This window comes from Asterias rubens, chromosome 10 (genome assembly GCF_902459465.1).
Source record: "Asterias rubens chromosome 10, eAstRub1.3, whole genome shotgun sequence".
Lineage (NCBI taxonomy): Eukaryota > Metazoa > Echinodermata > Asteroidea > Forcipulatida > Asteriidae > Asterias > Asterias rubens.
The window spans coordinates 3784239-3809291 of NC_047071.1; the positions used below are offsets into that span (position 1 = coordinate 3784239).

The window sequence follows — 25053 nt, forward strand, 5'->3', positions numbered from 1 at the left end:
AACCACCCCTCCTTTACAAAATCAATTTGACCATTATAGGCGATCGTGGGAAACAACTCTTTTCGTCATAGCCTTTAGCAAAGACGCACATGGTGTAATAGTGTTTGAATGGTACGGAGTGCATCAGTAAAACAAGCTTACGGTACGCAGATCGGGTCTTGATCAAAGACTAGCAACAATGACCTACTTACTCTTTGAGGTCACTCGCTAGCCCAGTTTATGTTTGTTTGTTTGTTTGTTTATTAAAATTATTATGAAGACAGACTTTGTTAAAGGAAATTTTAGAAAGAAATGCTTCGTTTTTTATCAAGAGGCACTTTTGTTCGAAACAAACATATTTTATTTTCATAAAAATTATGCATGCAGAAACACACACGGTGCGTGCAACAACACGGACGTACACCACGTATGTACACAAGTACATGTACATACATACACACGTCGTACATAGACCTTTTCGCAAATACCGGGGCGCGCGCGTAAAGCTAGGAATTAGGTGCATTGTGGTCTTGCTGGTATCCAAATTTGATCCATATATATCCCACAATGCACCTCATTCAACAGTCTGCGCGTGCGCATTGGTATTTGCGATAAGGTCTATACATACACGCCGCGTTTATTCTGCGCTGGTACTCTGCTTTACAAGTTGTAATTACAACGGACAAAGATAGGCAACCAGCGAACATTTTCAATCGACTCATTAATTCTTTTCACACAAGTGAATGTGCCCTACATCTGTCTCGGATTTTGATCGTCCGTTTTGCAGAATTTCAGTGGTCGTTTGCGTATGAATATTATTCTAAATAAATCAGAAACTGATTTAAGAAGACTTAAGATGGGTGAAGAACCAGGGTATGTATTCATTATCGGATATGCATGTTTTGTTTTGTTTAAAAAAAGAGATAGAAACCTGGGTGGAAAATGTGGAAGATTTATTTATTGTTTCCAGTTCGCTGGTTGCCAACATTTTTGAGAACTAAAACATTGCATGCAAGGGTTGAAAACCGTGAATGAGCAGGGGGAACCAGTCGTGCAGGAGGCCTATGTACTGATTTTTTTTCCTGCAAATAATAATTTCTTTCAAAATTGTGGATGATTTTGGGTGTCACAGTTCAAGAATAAGGTTTTTAACGTTTAAGAGACCAATTCCAACTGCATCCCTTTTCACAACATTTCAACAAGGTGAAGGACAAATTTTTTTTTTTAAGGATAACTTTCTGTTTGGCGCCACCACTTTTTCACTCATTTTTACAAAAAGGGATATTATAGCTACTATAGGTTGGTTTCATATCGAATGAAAAAGTGGTGGCGCCATATATACGGAAACTTTTCCTATAGTGCACAGCCGGGAATCATGGGAATACTTTTAGTTTTTCCGTTTTTTTCCCCCCGTTTTTGTGCGCCCACCCATGATTATGGCTGTGCGTGCACATAATGTTTATTATGCTTTACATGTATCTTAAGGGTGCTCATTCCACACTAGTGGATTGTGGAGAATGCTTGTATTTTTTTACTTTTGGTATACCTTTTCTTTTTCACCAATCTTATTTGTTTCTTTATTTCTCCTTGACAGAAAGCTATTCATAGGTGCTGTTAACAGCCAGGTCACTAAAGGTATGTTTAAGATTTATTTAAAGTAGCAATCTGTTAATTCCCTGGGAACCTAAGCAGAAGGAGACCAATTAAGACCATGGTTAAGACGTTGAATGAGCTCCGTCGCTGCATTCACGAGCAATGTGTTGCGTGAGCTTCATCATGCCAGCCTCTAATCCAAATTCAGACTATTTAGATCTGCCTGGTTAAAAAAATAGAGAGCTCTATTTTTTTAACCAGGCAGACAGCTCTGTTTTATTTCTACAGATACAAAGAAATCCTGCTCTTTCAGCTACATCTCTAGTGCTGCGGACACTGTTCCCAGAAGCTCTTTGGAATCTATAACTCTGGGGCCTATCATAAGGTTGACATGCCGTCATTTCAACATTTCTTCCTTAAATGTTGATCCTTGTTCCAGACCTTTATGTCAGCAGTTACTCTCAACCTTGCCATCTCAAGCTGCCACTTGGGTTGATGTAGTAGTAGTTGTGCTGTTGTAAATTTTTAAAATGGCAGGTTGATTAATTAATTACTTTGAAGACTATATTTAGTTGTAACTTGTAAGCCTAGTTCTGTAAAACTGTTATATTTTTTGTTTCCCATCAGAGGAATTCCAGTGTTTCTTTGAGAAGTTTGGTGAAGTGTCGGACATTGTGTTGATGGAGGACTCAATTACAAAGAAGAACAGGGGCTTTGGTTTCGTCACCTTTGCAGACCCAGCTGTTGCCACAAAAATTATGCAGACAGGACCTCATTTATTGAATGGAAGAGAGGTAAAAATAACTTTTATAACTTTGAAACATTCAAAGCATGACTGTACATGGAGTTTTGAATTATCAATCAGTTACTGCACAGAAGCGCACTCCCTCCATACAAAACCTTTGGAGAGAACACGCACGCTTAAAGGAACTGGGATGGATGTCATAATTCCATGTACAGCCATAGACCTGCTTTGATCATGAGGTCACAGCCCCTTCAACTAAGCTGTAGGTCAAATTTGAGACCACCCAAAAGAAATCATAGAAAAAGTTATGATGATTTAATTGTATAACAAAGAAGTGACCATCCTCTTGGAAAGTAACTGGGGTTCTAGTTTTTAGAATTGTTAATACACCACAGTAAAAAGTCTTACAGAAGGTCCTTGCAGTTTGACCAACAAAGGTCTTTCATTCAAGAACACTTGACAAGGTTGACTGATGTTAATAAAGTATTGTTTATGTGTTTGTTTTTTTAAGATTGACCCCAAACCAAGTGTTCAAAGAGGACAGCTTCCTCCGAGCAAACCGATGCCACACAAGAGCCTGGACAAGAAAGTGTTTGTCGGAGGAATCGCTCAAGGAACATCCGAGGAGGGACTCAGGAATTTCTTCAACAGCCAAAACTTACCGGTAAGTTGACATGTCGTAACATCACTTTAAGTTTTAATTTGGTTTTATTGATGCATATTTCTGTTATTCAACAAATTTCTTGTCTGTTCTTTAAGTTTACATTTTCTAGTCAACTTTCTTTTTTTATAACATAAAAAAACAGATTAATAAGGTTTTAAAAACTCAGGTTTAAAAGAAATTGAAAAGAAAGTTGTACGAATTGATCTGTTAAGTTTGTTTGTTTTCTTATTTGTTTTCAGGTTCAAGATATTGTGCTTATGCATGACAGCCAAACCTTGAAGAGTAGAGGTAAGTTACTTTAAGCATCAAAACAGGATTCAATTTGCCTCAAAGATTGTAATCAATTTCGCAATTTCTTCCACCTTTTTGCTTTGCAAGAAATTCTTAATACATATTCATATGCTCCAGTTTGTGACGTTTTGCGCTTGTCTTTGCTAAAATACAACAAGAATTTATAATTGTGTATTTTTTGGTCATTCTGAAATTGGTGTATTTTATTTGTATTCATGCTTGAAGTTGTAAATTATGTAATGACATAACTAAGCTATTAACTATGGATTAGTTTCAATCTATATCGAGTACAGTTTGTCGTTAAGCCATTTGGATGAAAAAGTACAAATTTAGGTAAAAGGGTACTTTTCCTTGATTCCTATGTTTGGTCTTTTCAATTGAACCAATGTTTTTTAATTTACAACATCTCATTCATTGAAACTTTGGTTTGATAAAGTAAGCTAACTTTAAAGGCAATATTGTGCCCCTTAAAGGTGCATATAAACTATGTAACTCTAAGAGTAATATGTACTTGTACACAGCTTCATTAAGTAAGCTACAATTCCTAGAGGCTAACAAATTAATAAAATCTTGCCAAACTTATGAAATTGAATCCCAATTTAATATTGAAATATCTCGCTTAGAAACTGAAGGAGGTTACCATGTTTATTCAACTAAGCTATTTGGAATAGTTGTTAAGACCTTAATCTAAGTTGCTATGTTACAACAAATCATATTTCTTTCATTCACATGCTTTAGCTTATTGCTCTTAACACCTTATTATGCTTTAACCCAAGTGTTTCTAGCTAAGGCTTAATTCATTCCAAACTTGCTGGCCCTTACAAGGAGTTGAATACATGTCTTAGTAATATTAAGTAACATACCTGTATTAGTAACCTTAACCAATATTTTGTTTCCTTATTTAGTTGTATTTCTATTTAGGTATTGATGAGTAAGATATCTTTGATGAGGTTAACAAGTGCTGACTGGTTACCATTTGCTTTTGATCTTGCCTAAATCTCTCAATAATTTCAACTCCCTTATTTGGAACAAATTTGCCACAAATAAAAATTTCACACTATCTCAAAGTTCTTTTTTGAGGAAAAAAAGACACATGCAAAAATTATAAGATTGGTGGTTGTGGGTTTAAAAACATTTTTCTTTCTTTTTTTTCTTTCTTCAAAAGTTCATTTGAGTAGATTTCACTTACCGCCCCCCCCCCCACTCATCGCTGTTATATTTTCAAGCATTACACAGTTAATAACTTCACCACAACACAACAGCCATTTTTGAAAGTTAGAGTTACTGTAAAGTGTTAAGTGATTTACTCTTATCCTTCAAAATTTGATGAAAATGATTAGGTAACAATATATGGATCATATGCCATACATTCATAGAATAGTCTTTGAGAGAGGAAACCATGTGACCAATAGAAACCATGTGACCAACATGTGACTTTATTCAGGTCAAGTGACAATCAAAAGCATAAGATCAAACCAGTGGTAATCTTGAAATGTTCTACATATCCACAATTTATATACGACTACCTCGCATGCCTAGGTTTTGGATTTGTGACGTTCGCCGATGACAACACCGTGGACAGAGTCTGCCGGACACGATTTTTCAACATTGATAACAAAACGGTGCAGTTCTATGTTCCCATTTACTTCTTAATTTGTGTTATATGATGTGAGAGATGGAATGAGTGTGTGTGATGAGAAACTTGAGTTTTCAGAGATGCTTACTTTTTCATACAAGTATATGCTGAAATAGTTTTTTCAATGATTTTTTTTCGGCTTAAACTTGGATGAGAAGTTTTCTCATGAGAACATGAGGTGAAAAAAAAAAAATATGATTTTCATTTTGGAATTTGACTTTTTCAAAAACGTATTAATTTAAAAAGTTGAAAATTTTGAATATCAAGTGAGTGTGTAGAGAAACAGTTTTTCTAGAGAAAAGGTTTTTCTTTCCATTAATTGGTAGCAATAGCATTATTATTGTTAATTTTGTGTTCCTATTCGTTACAAGTGTTCACCAACCTTTGTGTCATGTTAGCGTGATACCAAAACATGGACATTTTTCATGAGCTGGGGATGAAAACAATGAGATTTTATTAATTGTTTGAAAAAGTTGTTTTCGTTATTCTTCCACACTACTTTTGTTTCTATCAGAAGCATTAAAATTTGATTGGCTGTGCAGAAAGCATTCAGCATTTTTACCAAGGTCGCAGAAAATAAAGTGGTTTTTTTTTGTAGTCCTTGATGATTTGCGTTTCTCATTAAGAAATTGTGGAGGGATTCAATTGTTTTATGTAGTGAGCAGATGACATAATGGTTGGTTATTGATTAACAATAAATAAGTTAAAGTTACTTGGAGCCAGTGACCCGTATCGGACACAAATGGATTATTTTACACTCGTCAATAAATACAATATTTCATGGGTGGAATTTAATACATTATGTATTACGTACAATTATTTTGAGAAAAAAAAGGTGTTATGAACCATAGTACCATTGTGTTAACAGACTATTACTACTGTAAATGTAGTTTAAATGCAGTGTATGTAGTTACCGTGTTTAGTGAAATACTGGTACTTACATTTATGCAGTGGTATTAAGAATCTACATGTATGAGGAAGTTAGTTTAAAACGATAGAGTTGACTCTGCCACGTCGTACAGGTAGAAATTTACCTTAATGGCAAGAGTTATTGCAAGTAAAATGTAGATGATTATTGGTAGAGAGTATACAAGATTTGAAGTAGGTCGCAGACAGGTTTTAGATGTACAATGTATGTAAAGTATCATATGTTAAAACTAGCAGAAAGTATGAGGTACTTTTATAACTCACTGTGCTCCAAGTGGTTTGGCTTATTTATTTATTTAAGAATAACATAGATAGGATATACGCCTCTCTTCATATTTATGCGTGAGGTACGTCACAATTCTAACCCAAAATGAGGCGATGGGCACAGCCACTGCAAGTTGTGGCGGACGTGCGCCTATAGCCTCATTTTGGGTAAGAATTGTGACGTCATGCATGAATATTACGAGAGGCATTTAGTGACCTGAGAACCTAGTGATAAGCTTCCCTTATTGTGATCCACCATTTTAGCACTCCATGTTCATGTAGAGATGTGTGGTTAGAGAGAGAGAGAGAGTGTGTGTGTTAAGGGAGTCTTAAAATGGCGTCTTAGTGGCTTCAATCCGCTAATGAATTCCACGCACTGTATCAACTACTGCCATTTGCATTTGATGTGGTTCCGTTGTGCGATGTAGATACACAACTTAATTATCTCTACACAAGATAGCCAAAGATAACATTTCTGGGTTACATTTATGAAAAGAAATGGAAAGTATTCCAGCTGCAGATTTTAGTTTTGAAGTCTGAAGAAACAAAGTGGAAATTAAGAGAACATTTTGTGGCGATATATATGTGTTGTTAATTGACTGTTTTGTCTTGAATTAAATTGAATTCTGGAGAGAAAAATTGTAGCAAGGATCTCTAAAATGTAGCGAGTCTGCAATGCAGAGAACCTTTGTACGCTTTGACCTCTCTTTCTCATGATCATGAAATCGTTTGTTTTAAACGATGGGTTCCTTATTTATCCCTGTAGGTGGAGTGCAAGAAGGCTGAGCCAAGAGGCAGGAATGAGATGGGAGGCCCAGGAGGAGGTGGCCCTGGGGGTCCAGGAGGGCCAGGGGGTAACTTCAACCCAATGCATAGGGGTGGACAAGGAGGCGGCCCCAATAATGGTGGATTCAACCAGGGCTGGAATCCTAATCCTAACCAGGGCTTTGGGAATAATCAGTACAACCAAGGAGGTGGCAACTTTGGACAGCAAGGTGAGGCTTCTGATAAAATATAAAATGGATCAAAATGAATCAGGATTGTTCAGCATGTTCTAACATTGGTAGAATTTTAAATTTACCCGGTCGGTTTCCCTTGTGGTACATTACTTTACATTTGAAATGGAAAGAGTTGCACCCGCTTTGAGTTGCCGCTAGCTACTTCCCAGGTTGTTATCTGAAACTTCAGAGTATTAAGATTTAGAGCATAATTGCTATAACAAACAAAAGTTAAGATTTTGTTTTGTGTCTCTCTGATCTTGCAGGAGGGTGGGGAGGTCCTCCTCAACAAGGACAGATGGGTAAGGAACCGTAATCTAAAGTCTTGCAAAACTTTAAGAAAGAGATGAATAATTACAGTTCTTACATTAAGAAAAAAAGAGACTGGTATGATAGTTTAGACCTACACCGATGCACATGAAGATGCAAAAAAAAGGATATTTTGCAAAGTTGATACAAGAGAGTATCACTCGAAAGTCAGAAACAAACGAATACCAAAATGTATCTGCCTTCAAAAGCAGCAGCTTTGAAAGTCAAAGAGTTATATCAAAATGGTTTACCGCAACCTCTCTTAGTTTTACTCCCACCATGCAAAGTTTCAAATCCTAGCTTTGAAATTCTTGACTATTTGACCCTGTCCAGGAGGTAACTATGGTCAGCAACAGCAGCAGGGTTATGGTCCGAGGGGCGGACAAATGCCCAATCAAGGCTTCAGGAACCAGTACAATAATGGTAATCAAGGAGGCTATAACCAACAACAACAACCACCACCACCACAACAACAACAACAAGCAGGTTATAACGGTGGTTATGGTCAACCTCAACAACAACAACAACAACAGCAACCACCACAACAACAACAACAACCTCAGCAACAGCAACAAGGCAATTATGGTAAGGTTCTTACTAAGATGCGTATAAACTTTAGGTAAAAACTGTTGGGTTTAAAAATACTGGAGTTGAGGTAACGTTGGGTCTTTATGTTTGAATCAGTGTATTCTGCTTATCTTCTGCCGAAGTAATCTTATTGTGATATTGTACTTGTTTGATATACAAAGTTATTGACAGGCAGGATTTATGGAAATGGAAGAAAATTTCTTTTTCAAAGAATATCACAACATTTTGAATTTATTTCCATTTCATGGTGGATCAAGTCGGTGGATTGTCGAAAAAACAAATGGATATGAAATTATTAGTAAAAACATTCAAGAGATTATAATCTCTTCGGAATTCTTGTTAGACCACACAAATCAACTTTAAAGGAACACGCTGCCTTGGATCGAACGAGTTGGTCTATAAAAAGCAATTGTAACGGTTTGTTATAAAGTGCATATGATTGGAAAGATGTTTTAAAAGTAGAATACAATGATCCACACAAATTTGCCTCGAAATTGCGTGGTTTTCCTTTTACTTTGCGAACTAACATGGTCGGCCATTTATGGGAGTCCAAAATTTGACTCCCATAAATGGCCGACCGTGCTAGTCGACGAGGTAAAAGGAAAACCGTGCAATTTCGAGGCATGTTTGTGTGGAACATTGTATTCTACTTTTAAAACATCTTTCCAATCATATGCATTTTATAACAAACGGTTACAAATGCTTTTTATAGACCAACTCGACCGATCCAAGACAACGTGTTCCTTTAGAGAATAATTACATGAACCTAATTAATTTGTGAATGGTCAGTAGAGTCCAATCTTATTTGTGTTACTACACCATGTATACCCTTGCATGTCCATTTCACTGTGTACTTATGCCCCTATAATACCAGCATGCTTAAGTCTCATGATTCCTGTTTACATCCCCTACCCCCCTCCCTCCTAATCCTAGGGGCGACCCAGTGGCACCCCATTGTTGCCTCCCCTGTAGTGATGATTGTTGTTGTATTGGCATTATTATATGACTAGCATGCCTATGTCTGATGATTCATGATTACCCCACTCCTAATCCCCCAGGGCGACCCAACGTTGGCGGTGACGTACCACCTCTAAAGAGTCCCCGCTTTAATAAACCTCTAGGTATCTATTGGCCATTGTCGTTTGATTTTTGCACCTATTGATGGTGTTTTGCACCAAGCGTTGTGATTTTTAATGTTGGTTGTTTTGGCTTTTTCACCCATTGTTCTGGTTTTTGTTAAACAGTTGTTTGAGTGAATGCTAATCAATGATGTTGGGTTAACTAAATTTTTATAATCTAACATTGCATTTACATATAAATCGCAATACATTTTTGTTCGTCAAGATCAAAATATGTTGGCCAGATGAAATGAAAATTTGCTGATGTTTATATCAGGTTGAATTTCTGAAATTTGTTCTCCCTTTTTTTCTCTACTTTTTTTCCCCCTGATGTTTTCATAACTTTGTGGTGGCCGAGTGGTCTAACCTAAAAGCTGCATGAACATTTATCAGCATTTACCTGCATTGGTTTTGTTGACTAACAATGGAAGTTGTGATTCCAGCTTTGTTGTTTTGTGATTTTTGTAATTAACTAATTCTTATAAACTAATCCCTAGTTATTCTTCATTTTGTGTTTATCAGGAGCACAACTTTCAGCAACAACACTTACCCATTTCAATATTTAAACCGTATCATCAACAAATCTAAACTATTTTTATTTCAAATTGTAAGAACAGGCAACTTGAGTTGTATAGTTGCTCCAGTTCCTTTTTGAAAATAATACACCGAACCTGGATCCAATTTCATGGCTCTGCTTACTTCACGATTTTGTTTTTTGAGGTCCATAAGACTATGTGCTTTACTGGATGCCATAAGTACAGAACTGCCTACAGAAATGTGTGTGCTTTACAGGTTTCATGGTGCCTGAAGAGAAGAATTCTGTAATTAGTAGAGCCATGAAACTGGGCTGTGGTATTTGATAAAGTTGACAGTCTTGTTCTTCAAAGATAAAAATTTTTAACCCTGAATTCTTAACCTGTCAACCAAGTCCTCCAACATCCCAATCTTTAAATTAAAAGATAACAATCACAGTCCAATCAACAATTTTTCAACTTGGTTTTACCATAACATACAAATGCAATCCTACCAAACACATTATCATCTCCAGTAATCACGTAAATGTCCACAGGTAAAATTTCTTTGTGTTTCTCTCTGTCAGGCGTTCCACAGACCTATGGTAACTATGGTAACTATCAGCAGCCGCAGCAGCAACAGCAAGCTCAACCCCAACAGCAACCTGACCAGTATAATCAACAAACCCCTCAACAACCGACCAACCAGGGATATAACGCTGGAAACTTCAATCAACCGGCACAACCAAACAACTTCCCACAAAATGGTTCGTTAGAATCTACTCTCTTTAATATGAAGAAGAAGGAAGTTTAACCTGCAGTGGTTTACATAACATGCTCATGGTTGACAGTTCTAACTTACAGGTACACGTTGCCTTGGATCGGACGAGTTGGTCTATGAAAAGCGTCCTGTAACTGTTTGTTATGAAATGCATATGGTTAGAAAGATGTTTTAAAAGTAGAATATAATGATCCACACAAGTATCACTCAAAATTGCACGGTTTTCATTTTACGTCGCGAACTAACAAGGTCGGCCATTTATTGGAGTCAAAGTTTTGACTACCATAAATGACCGACTGTGTTTGTCGACGAGGTAAAACGAAAACCACGCAATTTCGAGGCATATTTTTATGTAGATCATTGTATTCTACTTTTACAACATCTTTCTAACCATATCGATTTTATAACAAACGGTTACAGGATGCTTTTCAAAGACCAACTCGACCGATCCAAGGCAACGTGTTCCTTTAAATATTTAATCAAGTGAAATCCCCTTTTTTTGTTTAACATTACCTTCTATATTTCATGGTTTGAAACAAGATTTTAGCCAGGTTTTTTTTAAAGGGTGTCAAAATTTGCTGAACATTTTAAAACTTGTTCACTTAAAATACATTTACAATGTCCATGTATATGACAAACATAACAGGGTGTCCAAAAGATGCACAGACACCCCCTTTGGCTAACACTATGGTGTGGAACTGTGTTTGAAAAGTAACTTTCTCAAAACATTGGTTATTTCATGACTATAAAATGACTTGATATAATTATAGAGATTTTGTTATGAGGTAGTGAATTGATGATTATGTTATTTGGTTTTTAGGTAACATGGGGAACTACCCACAGGAAGCATCAGGCTACGGACCTCAACGAGTCAATTACAGCGCCCCAACCCAAGGGAACTTCACTCAACCACAAGGTAAAATCTTGTTTCAGTTCATGAATCTGATGAGAAAATTAACTTAAACGGAGAGCTGTGTAGAAACAAGACCATAACTAGAAACAGTTTGTTACAAAGGCGTTTGTGTTAAAAATCTGTGGAGTATAAGGAAGATAATGTTGAACCAGAAGCAACTGAGACCAACATGAAGATGGTCAGTAGCATGCTGTGCAGTGCTCATGTAATGGTCAATCCTATGAAGTTAGTTTATTATTGAATTGTTGTATTGGGAGTGGTTAAGAGCACCGAATTCAAACTCTGGTGTTTCTGATCAGCAGAGTGTGGGTTCGAATCCCCAGCCGTGACACTTGTGTCCTTAAGCAAGACACATAACCATTGCTTCATCCTTCGGATTGGACGTAAAGCCGTTGGTCCTATGTGTTGTGTAAACGCATGTAAAAGAACCCAGAGCACTTATCGAAAAGAGAAGGGGTTCGCCCCGGTGTTCCTGGCTGGATTGGCAGCATATTGCGCCATAGCACCTTGTAAACCATTACATGGTGCTTAAGGATTAGGTCTTATATCTCAAAAATCGCTCCACTCCTTGCAGTAATAATACCTGGCGCTTTGTATCCTTTGGCAAAAGGCGCGTTATAAATACGGTTATTATTATTATTATTATTGTATCCCAGCATCAGTAACTTATAACAACAAAATGTTTTGTACAGTCTGCCACCTGTTGCTGTTTGGCTTAATTGATTGATTAATTTAATAAACTTATTGGCTCTTTCATCAGCTGGAGGATACGGCACTGACCCTAGTATGAATTACGGCAGTCAAGCAACAGCAGCAGCACCACAACAACAACAACAACAACAACAACATCCGCCACCACAACAACAACAACCACCGCAGCAGAACTATGGACAACCAGCACAAGGAGACCATTCACAGGAGATGTATGGTGGGACACCTCAGGCTGCTGGTAACTTTGCTGCACGTGGTGGAAACAACGCTGCCGTTCCATTCCATCCATACAGGAGATAAATTCCCATCATTGTCTCATGTTGGCTACAAAATGTAGAAACAAACCAAGTGGAATAATTATCTGTTCTTCTTATTTACAGGAACTAGATTCTTAACGTGTGTTATCTTTCAAAACCAGACTCAGATTCTACAAATATTTACCTCAAGAGATTTTTTTTTTTTTAACTGATGGGAAGTTTTAAAGAAATGTGGTCTGCTGTGTAATCATACACAAGTATTTGTTTGAATTTCATTAAAACAACTTTCACAGCTGAGCTGACATCATTTATGAAATTTAAGTAAAAAATTTAAAAAGTTACTTTGTCAGTATGTCAGGAAAACACATTTTTCATTTTGAACATCTGGATGACACTCGCATGATATTTTGAAAAGATTTTGCCAACTTGAAATATTTCCTGTAGAAAAAGTGTTAAATGAACTCACTATTAATTTGGCTTCATTATTTTGTTTATAAAGTTTGTTTTAGTCATTGTAAAGACCGGCCACTAACGTCTTTTTAGTTTTTATTTTATTTTAATTTGGGGCATCATAATCACCATGTCCACTTTGTAAATAGAATGAGCATGTATTTGTAGTTTTGTATGACTGTATGTTAAACAAATACTTTTAGCCCTTTGGAAAGATCCTGCTAGAGTCCAAATATGAGGCTATTAAAAACTTGAGCACAAAAGTCACTTACCGTAACCTGATGATTTTTAATTCAGTCGGAAGTTTTTACACTTAAAGATAAGACGACAATCTAAGCTTAAAACGGCCACTTCATACTTGCACTATTTCTCAAAGAACAATAATATTGAATCAGTATAAATGTCAAACAATTTGTCAACATTTAGAGTTTTAATATGATTTTGTTTTATCAAACATGGACTGAAAACTATCCTTCCATGATGCTTAAAGGAACAATTTATAACCAGTATCTAGCAAGATTGTAAGGGATGATGGACTTGTCAACTTGCAAAGCGAGGATTGATTTCAAATGGCCTCTTATGGAATGGACTGTCTTATTAATCAAGACGTTTTCAAGAATTCAAGTACGATTCAGACATCGATAAACAACTGGGAGACTGAACCATACAAGAGCCATGATATTAACAACTATACACAAGAGGCTGAAAGGGAAATTATTTGGTCTCGTCAATATTGTGATATGAATTTTTATGTTTTTGTGTAAAACAAGCCGCAAAACATTACTACATGATGACGAAGGAACTTGATGTAATTTCATGTAAAGTCTTTTTATACCGTTTCCGTCGAAACTTTCCCCTTTGTTTTAACTTGTAAGGATATTTTTTATAAACGGGTAAACTATGAAGATTTCTGTCCATTCTTCATGTAGGAAAACCGAGGTGGAACAACCCTGCTGCAGATCAAATAAAATAAATTGTTAAACTGTAGAGAAATGTTTGCTGTGTTTTGTGCCGTTTCCATGACTGCATACTTGTCTCTTTTTACCACTGAAGCAATTTGGCATCTTCTCTGTCATCGGTCAAGCGTCCTCACATGATTTCTTCAAGGAGGCGTTTGCTTCAGGGCGGCGTTTTCTTCAGGCAGGCCTGGAATTTCATCTTTGAGAGGGCAAGGCCATTTTCATTTTGAAAAGGGCACTTCCATTGGAAAATCTTAAAGTCTATGGGAATTTTTGAAAGGGCACCAAGGCCAAGACCAGGGGCAATGGAGGCCATGGCCTTCGTGGCCTCTGTAAAATTCCAGGCCTGTTCAGGGCTGAGAAATTCCTGACTTGTTTTTAAATCTGCCTGGTAATCCCAAAATGCTGTATTTTTTTCAAAAGTAAATAAGCCTGGCTCTTTGATTTACTCTATATATTATAATAGCTCTGCGGATACTACTTCCCTAAAAGCTGTAGGCATCTGAGAAGAGGGATAGGGGAACAGCTAGTCCTCCCAAGACTTGCTTTACGTGTACAATTACCGTCGCCCCCCGTCTCCCCCCCCCCCCTCCCCAATAATATAACTCCAGGCAGGGGTTATCAAAAGGTGGAAATGCTAAATGGCACATTCGCCGCGCGTGACTTGCATGCAAGGGGTCAAAACAAGGACCCTGGTTATGGTGTATTCATGGAGAGGTATAAATAGACAACAATACAAAATAGTAAACCATAACAATCAGATATTGAGTAATGAAGGAAAGATCACCTAAGTGTGACAATTTATTACAAGCTTGAACGAACACTAAAGGCGTTAATTATTGAAACATTATAGAAATTAAGACACTCTAAGATAACCGATAGCTAAACCTTGAAACCCTTCATATTAAAACCATCTGTATCCCTTTCTGTGAATCCAGTCGTGTTTTTGGCGTTTTGAAACATTGGAAAAATAGGCAAATAAAAAAAAAAAAATCACTTAACATGTTATTTTTCAGTTTTCTTTTTAACAGGAATCATTGTGCGAAAGTAATATTAAAAGGTAAATTCAATAGTAAATGCAAAATTGACATTATATGCAACTTGGTAAATTTCATTATTGTAGTAAGTAAACCAAAATAAAATGGTTGGACTTCACTTCCGTGCCACTAAATAAACCTCTTTAATACTTAAGATAACAAGTCTCCAAGCTCTCAGGTTATCACAAAATTACACCGGAAGACTTCTTTTCTCATTGAAAAAAAATAATGTTCTTAAATTGCTATACATTTGAATAAGCATTAGTTAATGTAAACATTAAAACTGTTAAATTTGTGGCACGGCTGCAAAATCCACTGTACATGTTACAGTTTTTATTACGCTTGCAAATATAACCTTTATAAAACTCGTTAGTTAAAGTTGTCATAAACTGTAACTGGTATTATGCTCTGTCTCTCCCACTCTTTCACACACACAATCTCGCGATGATCACTCACCACTATCTCGCGTAATACCAAATACTTTTTATTTTAGTTAACTCTTGAATTGACAAAAATATGCATAAAAATGACATTAACAGGAAAACGATCTTTTTTTCTTTTACTTTTTGTAAACTTACAGATGTACCATTAAATCTTAGATGTTTTACTCAAAAAACAACCCAGAAATGCTTACTCCTATAACAGTAAGCTTGACTTTCTTCTGTGTTGGAATAATGTCAACCACACAACGGCCATCTTATTTGTAATCCAACCCAAGGTTAGGCCGTGTCCGAAACGACGACTTCGACTACAGCTACGGCTAGATCGCGCGCGTCTGCCTATTCTTCAACACTGGTAGACGCGCTGATCTAGTCGTAGCTGTAGCCGAAGTCGTCGTTTCGGACACGGCCGTAGACAGAAAATAGTCTGCTTCCATGTTTGCACTTTGAGTAAGTCACAATGTAAAAGAAAGGAGTTCAGACAAGGATGGCCATGGTGTGGTGAAATGGTTTTTGTCTTTACTCAATATTGAAGTAAAAACACACAAGTGGTGAGAGTAGCCGTGTAAATACATTAAAATGCAGTTTGCCAGTTTTGGGGTTCTCAATGCATTGATCTAGACTTTATCAAACGTTGATCAATTATGGTTTACATTTACTTCATATCATACTATCTTTTCTTCTTTTATGGAAAAAAAAATCAGGTAAAATTAGGTTATTCCTAGGAAACAATGAAACTAATTTGTTTTTAGATCTTCATTTAAAACTGGTTTGCATAAAAATTAGATCCCAAACCATTATTTTAATTTGGCATGAAGGTTTACTGTATCTAGCTTAATCTTTTTACACAGATACCTTTTATAAGAAGACCACGCGCCAACTCTGGATGGTAAATTGTTAACAAGTCTACAAAGTAACAGAAATAGTGATTTATACAGGTACAAAGTGAAATCCATTTTTAACTTTCATCCTTTTTTGGGTGAAAATTACTTAGGTCTTTGAAATGTCAAACTTTTAAGAAATAGGAAACCTTAAAACGATAAATATAATCATGAAAAATTAATGAGACATAATTAACGAACTGTTATTACTCATTTCCTAATGCCAAATTTACACAACATCAACAAACTTTACCACTTTGGTGGTCTTGGTAAAAAGAAACAGTATTTGTAAACGAAAGAGTAGATGAACTTCAAGCTTGGTACTTGCCTTTAATGCAATTCAAATTGAAGGTTTGTGCACAGAAGCAAAGTACCAGGCTGACAAAACAAGGAACAAATTATGCAAGTAATGAAAAAGATACCAAAATGTACCCTTCACTTGTTTGTTGTTAACACCGCCCGATCTTCTTTAAACCGATATAATTCATATCGTTATTTATATTTTTGATAAAAAAATTGAAGCAAAGAGTGAAATCTTATTTTTTTTTAAAGCCCTGAGACCTCGTTCTTAACACATTTTCTTCACACAAGCCTGTATCCAATATAAACACATGGGTTACAGAAAAATATACGCAGTGGATGATGGAATTAACCACATAGCTATGGTGAATACATGGCCACTGAACTACCGCTAGTAAAATCAGCAACCAGTACACTTGTACTTGTTCTTAAAAACTAGATAAGCAAACTGAATGATGTAATTAAACAATCGCAGAAGCTAGTCTCACATACTCGTGTTAACAACAACGACATTAAAGACGCTGATGTACGCTGATGTGTAGCAAGACAACAACCCTTTCAATCGTATAATGGCAGTTACGTATTCTATAAACAAAGTGTACTGTTGTCTTTTACCCAAGCTCTTTTCCCTTAAATTTTAAGAAGTGTTAAACTTACGACCATGGTCCATACCAACTACATGTAGTACCAACCAACAATTGGTTCCAATCAGACTTTTGCATATTATATAATTCTTCTACTTAACTTGCTGAGAAATAATTATAGTAGTACATATTTATTATCAACGACCTGAATTTCGAATCTATGAAGGTAATAAAATATGGTTATCTCATCTCATGAACAAACTAACTGAAAGTATTAATGTACATGTACAAGTGCATTCTGGAGACGATGTTATCGACTTTATAACCGGCTAGTAGTAACAGGCACTTTCTCATTACAAATACGCAGTTTGATTAAATGCCAACAAATTACTCATTAAAATACTAAAAGTGCTTTTTTATTGGTCAAACGAATCAGCATACTTGTGTTTTGTATTTGATTGAATAATTTTTCTATAAAGCGTCTGCGACTGAAAAACTAAACATTCAACAAAAAAACTAATCATTTATAATGTGCTACTGTTAAGCAAGAAAAATCTAAACGTATTTACATAGGAGTTTTCCAAACATGTTTTCCTGTTCATAATCAAAGGACTCTAAGGTGTTGAAGATATAATTGACCGTTAATGCAACAACAATCTGACTTTTTACCATAACATACCATAACATCAGTTAATTTGTGTAACCACCAAATAGAAGAACATTTTAGAATCCAAAATCAACATTAATTTGTCAGAAAACCAAATAAAAACAATCAAATTCAAACATTATAAAAAAAGTCAACATTATGATGCGATGAATTGAACTGAAATGCCCGATTCAATTAATATTATTGTGAAACTCTTAACCATTCTTAATTTTTAACCATTAAAATAAAACTCATTTAGAAATGATGACCATCTGGCAATCCTATTAACTCTTGATGTAATTAAAATACATGAAAATAGATCATTATATGTACGTGTTACTTTAAGAAAACTGTAGGGAGTCAATAATCCAGAATTTCCAAAGGGGAGGTTTTTTTTTAAGAGCGAGAAATAGAGAAAAATCAGGAAAGCATCCATTTTTCATAGAGATTTTCTGAATAGTTATAAGGAACACCAAGATGAACATATTATCAACAGACATTCACACAAAAAGCAGGATTTGTAGAAATCACCACAAAGAACCAAAGCGAGGTTGGAAGGTACAACAGTCTAATCATCTTGTTTCAAAATGTACGACTGATGTTATAACAAACAAGGTATTTATGATGCTGACATTGAAACAAAGAATAAACAGTTGCAGGAATGTGGTGATGATTTTTACAAAACGCTGACAATTTTAATACAAGTTTGTGAAAAAATTATAACTCTAAACTTTGAAAGAAAACAATTCTGCCCAATATAATTCAGTTATTGTTACATAAGATAATAAGATTGAAGCACGCCACAAAGAGAAATTCAATTCTTTTAAACAAAGAGAATTTTGTTTGTTTGTCCAAGACCAAACAAATGTATCAGTTGTTAGTTCTCAATTTGAGTTGGAAATGATGAAGAATTTCTCTTTGTGGCGTATGGATTCCAAGGGCTGTCCATTTGTGGATTCATGGTTTTACTTTTTATCTTGATCGATTTTTTTAATTTTGCAAACTGAAAACTGGCAATATGACTCAAAATGGTTAGCAATCCACCACATCTTAATCAGAACTGTAGGCAGTTATCAACATTCATTCAAGTTAGGAATATTGGACAAAGGTATCAGAGTGTTTTAAAAGTGTGTTGTGCCAAAACTAAAACCAGTGAAACTTTATGAAGATCAAGTCAAGCCCTTGGAAACCATTTAATACAATACAATTCTGTCAAGACCGTTACATACAGTGGTATATAATTAAACAGTCTCACTTTCTACAATCTACTGGATTTTGTATTAACAAACTAGATTCTACTGTTCCCCCATTTCCCTCCTGACGTCTAAAACTACAAGTGGGCGAGTAATACAACCAGATCTCTTTCCCATCATTGACTCCATTACTGAAGTACTTTCTCTCCTTACTCACCCCCCCCCCCCCCCTACTCACTTGAACCATCCTCAAACCCATTCCCAGGTGTCATACCAAGTCAGAGGTTTGGTATTTACCAGTAGTTGGTGCCGTCGTTCTGTCCAGCGGTTGATGCTCCGCTATATCCACCGTACCCACCTTGTCCGCTATACGGCTGGGTCTGACCGCTCGTCATGTTCCCATAGGTATTGGTGCTGTTAGCGCCGTATGTACCGGTACTAGCACCACCATAAGTGCCTGGGGTACTGCCGTAGGCAGTGCTATTCCATGAGGAATCTCCTCCGGCGCCGCCACCACCTTGCCAAGAGCTTCCCTGACTCTGCCAGTTAGAGGAATTAGCGCCGCCGTATCCCTGGTACCCAGCACCACCACCACCCCCGCTGCCGTATTGATAGCTGTTGTTCTCATAACCGCTTCCTCCTACAAAAGAAGTTAAAAGTAGAAACTCATTAAACACCTTAAAAACTAAGAAGTTTGAAAGGGCACCTTATGAGGAACTATGTACATTCATTTCTACTAGAGCATTTCAAGGACACCAAGGCAATGACCGGGGGCATGGAGGGAATCGCCTTCCTTGCCTCTGTGAAGCATCAGGCCTGAAGTTGATAAAACATTGTGCATGGTACAACAGCCATTCTGGATGTGTCAATTTTTGTTTCTTGTTTTCCAGAGAGATATCCAAGCATACTGATCAGAACCAACACAACTACTCAAAAGAGATTTATACAAGATGCTTTGCAAACCTCACCTAACTTATCAAAAGATATATACAAAGTGTATTTATCAAACAAAAAAATTAAGAAAGGGAAAAAATGAAACTAAAAAAGTAATGAGATTGAAAGAATTGGACAACGAATGTTGGCCTTGATAACAAAGCTGTTACCTGGATTGAACATATTACCGTTGCCATAGCTACCACCAAATCCTCCTTGTGACTGGCCGGAGTTGGAATTAACAGACTTGATCTCCACCTGTCATCAAGAAATCAGATTGGATTAGGGAATTAGATTGGATCTTAAAGGCAGTGGACACTATTGGTAATTACTAAGGATAATTATTATCATAAAAACTTTCTTGATTACGAGTAATGGGTAAAACACTGGTATAAAACACTGTAAGAAACGGCTCCCTCTGAAGTGCCATAGTTTTTGAGAAAGAAGTAATTTTCCATGAATTTGATTTCGAGACCTCAAGTTTAGAACTTGTGATCTCGAAATCAACCATATAAACACACACAACTTCGTGTGACAAGGGTGTTTTTTTTCTTTCATTATTATCTCGCAAGTTCGATGATCGATTGAGCTCAAATTTTCACAGGTTTGTTGTTTTATGCATATGTTATGATACACCAACTGTGAAGGCTAGTCTTTGACAATTACCAATAGTGTCCACTGCCTTTAAAAGGAAGTTGTAATGAACAAACATTTCAAAGCAGGTTTTCATTCATGTGTTTGAAACTCAACGGAAGATATTATCATCAAAGTCTTTTTCCATGCAAACTTGTTACATTCAGGGGGGGGGGGGGGGGTTGAGTCATTGCCGACTAAAAAGTCTGAAACCAGGAACTAAATCTTAGGAGTTCTATTGAAATGATGGCATTTCCACCTCTTGGTAACTCCTTGCCGTGTAAATTTCACTGAGGTTGTAGGAACGGCGTCCTCACCACCAGAGAAGTAGATCACAGGGCAAGATGTCTTTGTGATTTCTCATTGAACAATTTCAGTGAGATCGAGCTCTCATTCACATTAAAGCTGCCCTACCAATTCAATTAATGTTTAAGTTAATCGTCCTTACTCGTTTGTCTAAGATGCTGACGTATTGTTGTTTCCTCGCCTTCGCTGCATCTTCTGCTTTCTCGAAAGTCACAAAACCAAATCCTGTACAACAAAGTGACAGTGATGAAGGGTTGAATGACAAATGCAATTAAAAGAAACTTATCTTCCTGTAACACATTAAAGGGAAGGTACACGTTTGGTAAATACTCAAACCAAATATTAACTTAAAAACTGACTTGGTAACGAGCATTGGAGAGCTGTTGATAGTATAAAACATTGTGGAAAACGACTACCTCTGAAGTAATGTAGTTTTTGAGAAAGAGGTAATTTCTCACTAAAATAATAAAAGACTTCTAGCTAGAAGTCTTTTATTCCTATCTGAAAGCACACAAAATCGTCCAACAAGGATGTTTTTTCTTTCATTTTCTCGCAACTTTGATGATCGATTGAGCCCAAATTTTCACAGGCTTGTTATTTTATGCACATGATGGGATACACAAAGTGAGAAGACTGGTCTTTGACAATAACCAAGCGTGTACCTTCCCTTTAACAGCTAAATATCTTCTCCCAACCTATCAATATTTACTTAACACAAACCCATTTTTCTAAAAAAGAGCAGAGTACACTGTTTGAAACTTGGAGACCACAGCAGTTCAGGACTACCACTTACTACTATGACATGTATCATCCATACCATGCAAAGCTTCAAACATCATTTGTTACAAATGTGGTACAAATAAACTGTCAAGTCGAAAATATTGCATTCTGCAAAGCATTAATTATCTACGCTTAGCATATATCTTCAAGTCTGTCTAATGTTCATGGAAGCCTACCTCTTGAACGTTGCGTCTCCCGATCCTTCTTGATAATTGTGAAGCTAACCTAAAGGATGAGAACAATTAATAAATAAAGACGTCAACAAAATGTGGGTACACGAGTGAGCTATACACCCCTTGCACAACATGCAGCGCATCTACAAACACCTATTTTGTCCGCCATTTTTGGAGTAAAGAACCAAAGAATCGACTCTCAAAATGATAGAAATGGTAGACCTTGATCTTGGGAGAGAAGTTTCACATGGTGCAAGGGATCAATATGTGGTTATGGAAAATGTCGTGAGTTAAAGAGCTTTCATCTCACGAGTCTGTATGCCAAACTATTGACCCAATTCAGCCGACATGAAAACCTCTGATCAATCTTGGTTGCATTACCTTCACATTATATATTTGACAGTAGGTCACATGCTGACAAAGCCGTTTAAAAAAATGTCTCAATTGAATGTGTTGCTTTTTTTTAATGGGCAAATCAACGTGTTCTTAGTTAGTTGAATGTTGATCAATGTCCATAGGTAGGTAGACTTAATAAAACAAACCAAGGATCACTCACCTTTCCAAACTCGCTCAGGATCTCATCGATGTCGTGTGTTTCCGTGTTTGCGTGAAGACCTCCAATAAAGACTTTCTTAGCGTCATCATCCTTGGCTCCGTACTGAGGTGCACCTCCGTACATACTTCCACCTCCCATGCCTCCACCCATTCCTCCGCCCATACCACCCATGCCTCCCATTCCACCCATACCGCCCATGCCTCCCATTCCGCCCATGCCACCCATACTTCTGTTCTTATTGCTCTCTTTAGCAACTGAGCACGACAACTGTTGGAGAAAAAAAAAGAATGAAAAGGGTGTTAAATTGCAGGCCTGATACTTCACGGAGGCAACGGAGGCGATTGCCTCCGTTGCCCCTTGCCATTGCCTTGGTGCCCTTGAAATGCTCAAGTAGAAATTTACAATTTCCTCATAGGGTGCCCTTTCTTAAAGAGAAAATGCCTTGGTGCCCTTGCCCTTTCAAAAACGAAGCATACAGGCCTGAAATTGGAATGTTTCAAAATCCAAAATGAAGAAATATTAAATTTCACTCAGTCAAAACATTGTCATCCAATACCTAAACAAATATTATAAGACGATTCAAAGCAAGGCTCCTTGAAGGTAAACAAATGTAAAGCAAGAAGTTTAAGGAGTGTGTGGGAGCAACCGCCATGATATTTAGCTCTGGGGGAAGCAGGCAGAGAAATTTTGATTGAGTATATGGGCAGGCCTACATGTAAATATGGTGTAATTCTGTTTAGAACTTTGTGGCTATTAAATAACAATTATTCTGATTTTTCTGAGGGGAATTTTTGTTTAATGGAAATCAGACCCAACTAGGAAGAATATCATGTTTGGAGCAAGTATACCCAAGAAAGGTTTGGGAGCAAAGAAAGAAATCAAATCTTACTGGTCTGCCGTCGAGTTCATGAGAAACACCCAGAGCCTTATCTCTGTCCTCAACGTTGAAGTAGTTTACAAATCCGTAACCTTTGCTCTTTCCTTCTGGTCCAGGTTCAGTAATTACCACAGCCGACTTAACATCTCCGTACTTTGAGAAGTGGGCGATGAGTGTTTCTAAAGGATAGAACAAAAAAGTAAATGGTTTAACAAAAATGGAGTTAACCATTTCTCAATCCAATGTCCCCAAAAACTTTCTTTTTATGATATGAATTTAGTCTAGAATCAAACTCTTTTCATGATCGCAAATCAAAATATTTACAAAAATCACTGAAATCAAGTCAACTTCCAAATTTATTTCAAAGACTCAATAAGGTTGAACTTTTTAAAAGAATTACCGTACATGACTTCACATGAACATGTTGGCGCAGGTTCCAAGTACAAATCAAGCCAGGCATTTCATCTTTTAGAGGGCAAAGCACTTTTAATTTTTCAAAGAACACTTCCATTAAGAAATTAATATCAGAATCTTTTGAAGGGATGGCTGAGGCCAAGACCAGGGCAATATAAACCATGGCCTCATGTAAACCCCAGACCTACAATGTGTAACTTAAGTGTCAATCTCATACCTTTGGTTGTCTTGAAGTGAAGTCCTCCAACGTACACGTTTCTGAAGGTAAGATAAGACAAGTAAAATGTCAATCAATGCTGAAAAGCTTTATTATGAGGGAATTCATTTTGAAGTTATCAAATATTCAATATGTAAATCGTATTAAGTGCAGATATTTCAATTATACATTTTATTTTTATATACAAATTTGGTGGATTTTATTTTCGAATGTTATCAAATGTATACTTTGCCTTAAAATACAAATTTTAAAAAAAAACTTTTACAAACAAACTGAGCACCTTTTCAAAATTTAGAATTATTTTGCTTTCATTTATTTCAAAAATTCTTTGTTAGTATTTTTCACCACAATTAAACCAACAATATTTTTGGTTTGCACTGCATTGATCCGAATTGTACTTGAAAGAAGATTTAGGAAATAAAAAAATTTAGCTTTTTGTAAGTCAATTATTAAAAGTTTCCCTTACAAAACACAAGTAGGCCTATTAAGACAACAACGCCGACACTAAAAATACAAGATATTGATAACATAAGAATTTATAATCATCTAAAAGATTCATTTATTGTTGGTAATGTTGATGTTTGTACAGTTACTTCAGACTTATAGTTCAATTCAACAACAGTCAACAGATTCAAACAAGAACTAGGCCTACTAACTAAACTTTAATTTAAAAACAGAGGACAAATTTTAGTAAAATAATGAAAACCGTACACAGTTAAACTGAGCTAATAATAATAAGCCAACTGAAACATGGACAAAGTTTACAGTGACTGGAAGTTCATGTGATTAAAAATTTGATTTACATTAAAAATTGCCATGTGCTTATTTTTCAGAAGAATATTGCACTGGTGGTGGATGGCTGTGCACATGATGATGCAACAAAAACATGAACAATTCTACAATTTCAAGTCATTTGTTTTGTTCATAATAAAGAAGGCTTAAATATAGCATGATTTATATCACATTACACTATGCACAAGATAGAACAATACCGTCCTATTATTAACTAGTAAAATATTATCCGATGCATCAAACTTTTTTAGGAAAATAATGTGCCATACGGAAGTTAATGGCGTCCAACGTACGAAAGAAGATGCGCGTTAAAATGCCGGGCAAGTGTTTTTTCCAAACTGGCTTGAACAATTTTTAAATCTAAAAAACACAATTTTCTGAACATTATTTGGACATCAATATATCCATAGAACATTTATAATTATTAAAGAATCGTTAAGATATTGTGAACTGTACTTACGGCAAGTCTGATTGCTCCATTTTTTCTGTTTTAAGTGTGTTATTAGGTTGCGGAATTACAGCGTGCAAGATCTTCAGCAGCGGACAAACGGACCTTCCACAAAACGCGTGTTACATACATGAAGCTGTTCGGATAC

General features: G+C 36.3%; 2 protein-coding genes across 3 annotated transcripts; one reads left to right on the top strand and one right to left on the bottom strand.

The window, feature by feature from the left end:
- Positions 1–687: 687 nt before the first annotated feature.
- Positions 688–13723, top strand: LOC117295517 (heterogeneous nuclear ribonucleoprotein 87F-like). The gene is made up of 12 exons (XM_033778209.1): positions 688–852; positions 1574–1614; positions 2200–2366; positions 2829–2981; positions 3221–3269; positions 4812–4894; positions 6866–7094; positions 7364–7399; positions 7740–7991; positions 10212–10391; positions 11226–11321; positions 12079–13723. The coding sequence occupies exons 1-12, from the start codon at positions 788–790 to the stop codon at positions 12327–12329; spliced, it is 1602 nt and encodes a 533-aa protein (XP_033634100.1). The 5' UTR covers positions 688–787; the 3' UTR covers positions 12330–13723.
- A 1864-nt stretch (positions 13724–15587) lies between these two features.
- LOC117295498 (heterogeneous nuclear ribonucleoprotein A3 homolog 1-like) lies at positions 15588–25053 on the bottom strand. 2 transcript variants are annotated; one of them, XM_033778181.1, is made up of 8 exons: positions 24918–25053; positions 23666–23706; positions 23047–23213; positions 22158–22424; positions 21605–21653; positions 20791–20873; positions 19898–19967; positions 15588–19416 (listed from the first exon to the last, which is right to left on the bottom strand). In XM_033778181.1, exons 1-8 carry the CDS (start codon positions 24935–24937, stop codon positions 19070–19072), a joined length of 1044 nt encoding a protein of 347 aa, XP_033634072.1. In that variant the 5' UTR covers positions 24938–25053; the 3' UTR covers positions 15588–19069. The 2 variants fall into 2 exon arrangements, with proteins under 2 accessions (XP_033634072.1, XP_033634071.1); XM_033778180.1 differs by having other exon boundaries at positions 19880–19967; positions 24918–25052.

Bases quoted from the DNA above. Each gene is read 5' to 3' on its own strand.
- LOC117295517 (XM_033778209.1), top strand. From the start codon at position 788: ATGAATATTATTCTAAATAAATCAGAAACTGATTTAAGAAGACTTAAG. The intron at 2,982-3,220 runs GTAAGTTGACAT...ATTTGTTTTCAG, and splicing joins TCAACAGCCAAAACTTACCG to GTTCAAGATATTGTGCTTAT. The intron at 3,270-4,811 runs GTAAGTTACTTT...TCGCATGCCTAG, and splicing joins CCAAACCTTGAAGAGTAGAG to GTTTTGGATTTGTGACGTTC.
- LOC117295498 (XM_033778180.1), bottom strand. From the start codon at position 24,937: ATGGAGCAATCAGACTTGCC. The intron at 20,874-21,604 runs GTAGGCTTCCAT...TTTGTTGTACAG, and splicing joins GGAGACGCAACGTTCAAGAG to GATTTGGTTTTGTGACTTTC. The intron at 19,417-19,879 runs GTAACAGCTTTG...CTTCTTTTGTAG, and splicing joins CGGTAATATGTTCAATCCAG to GAGGAAGCGGTTATGAGAAC.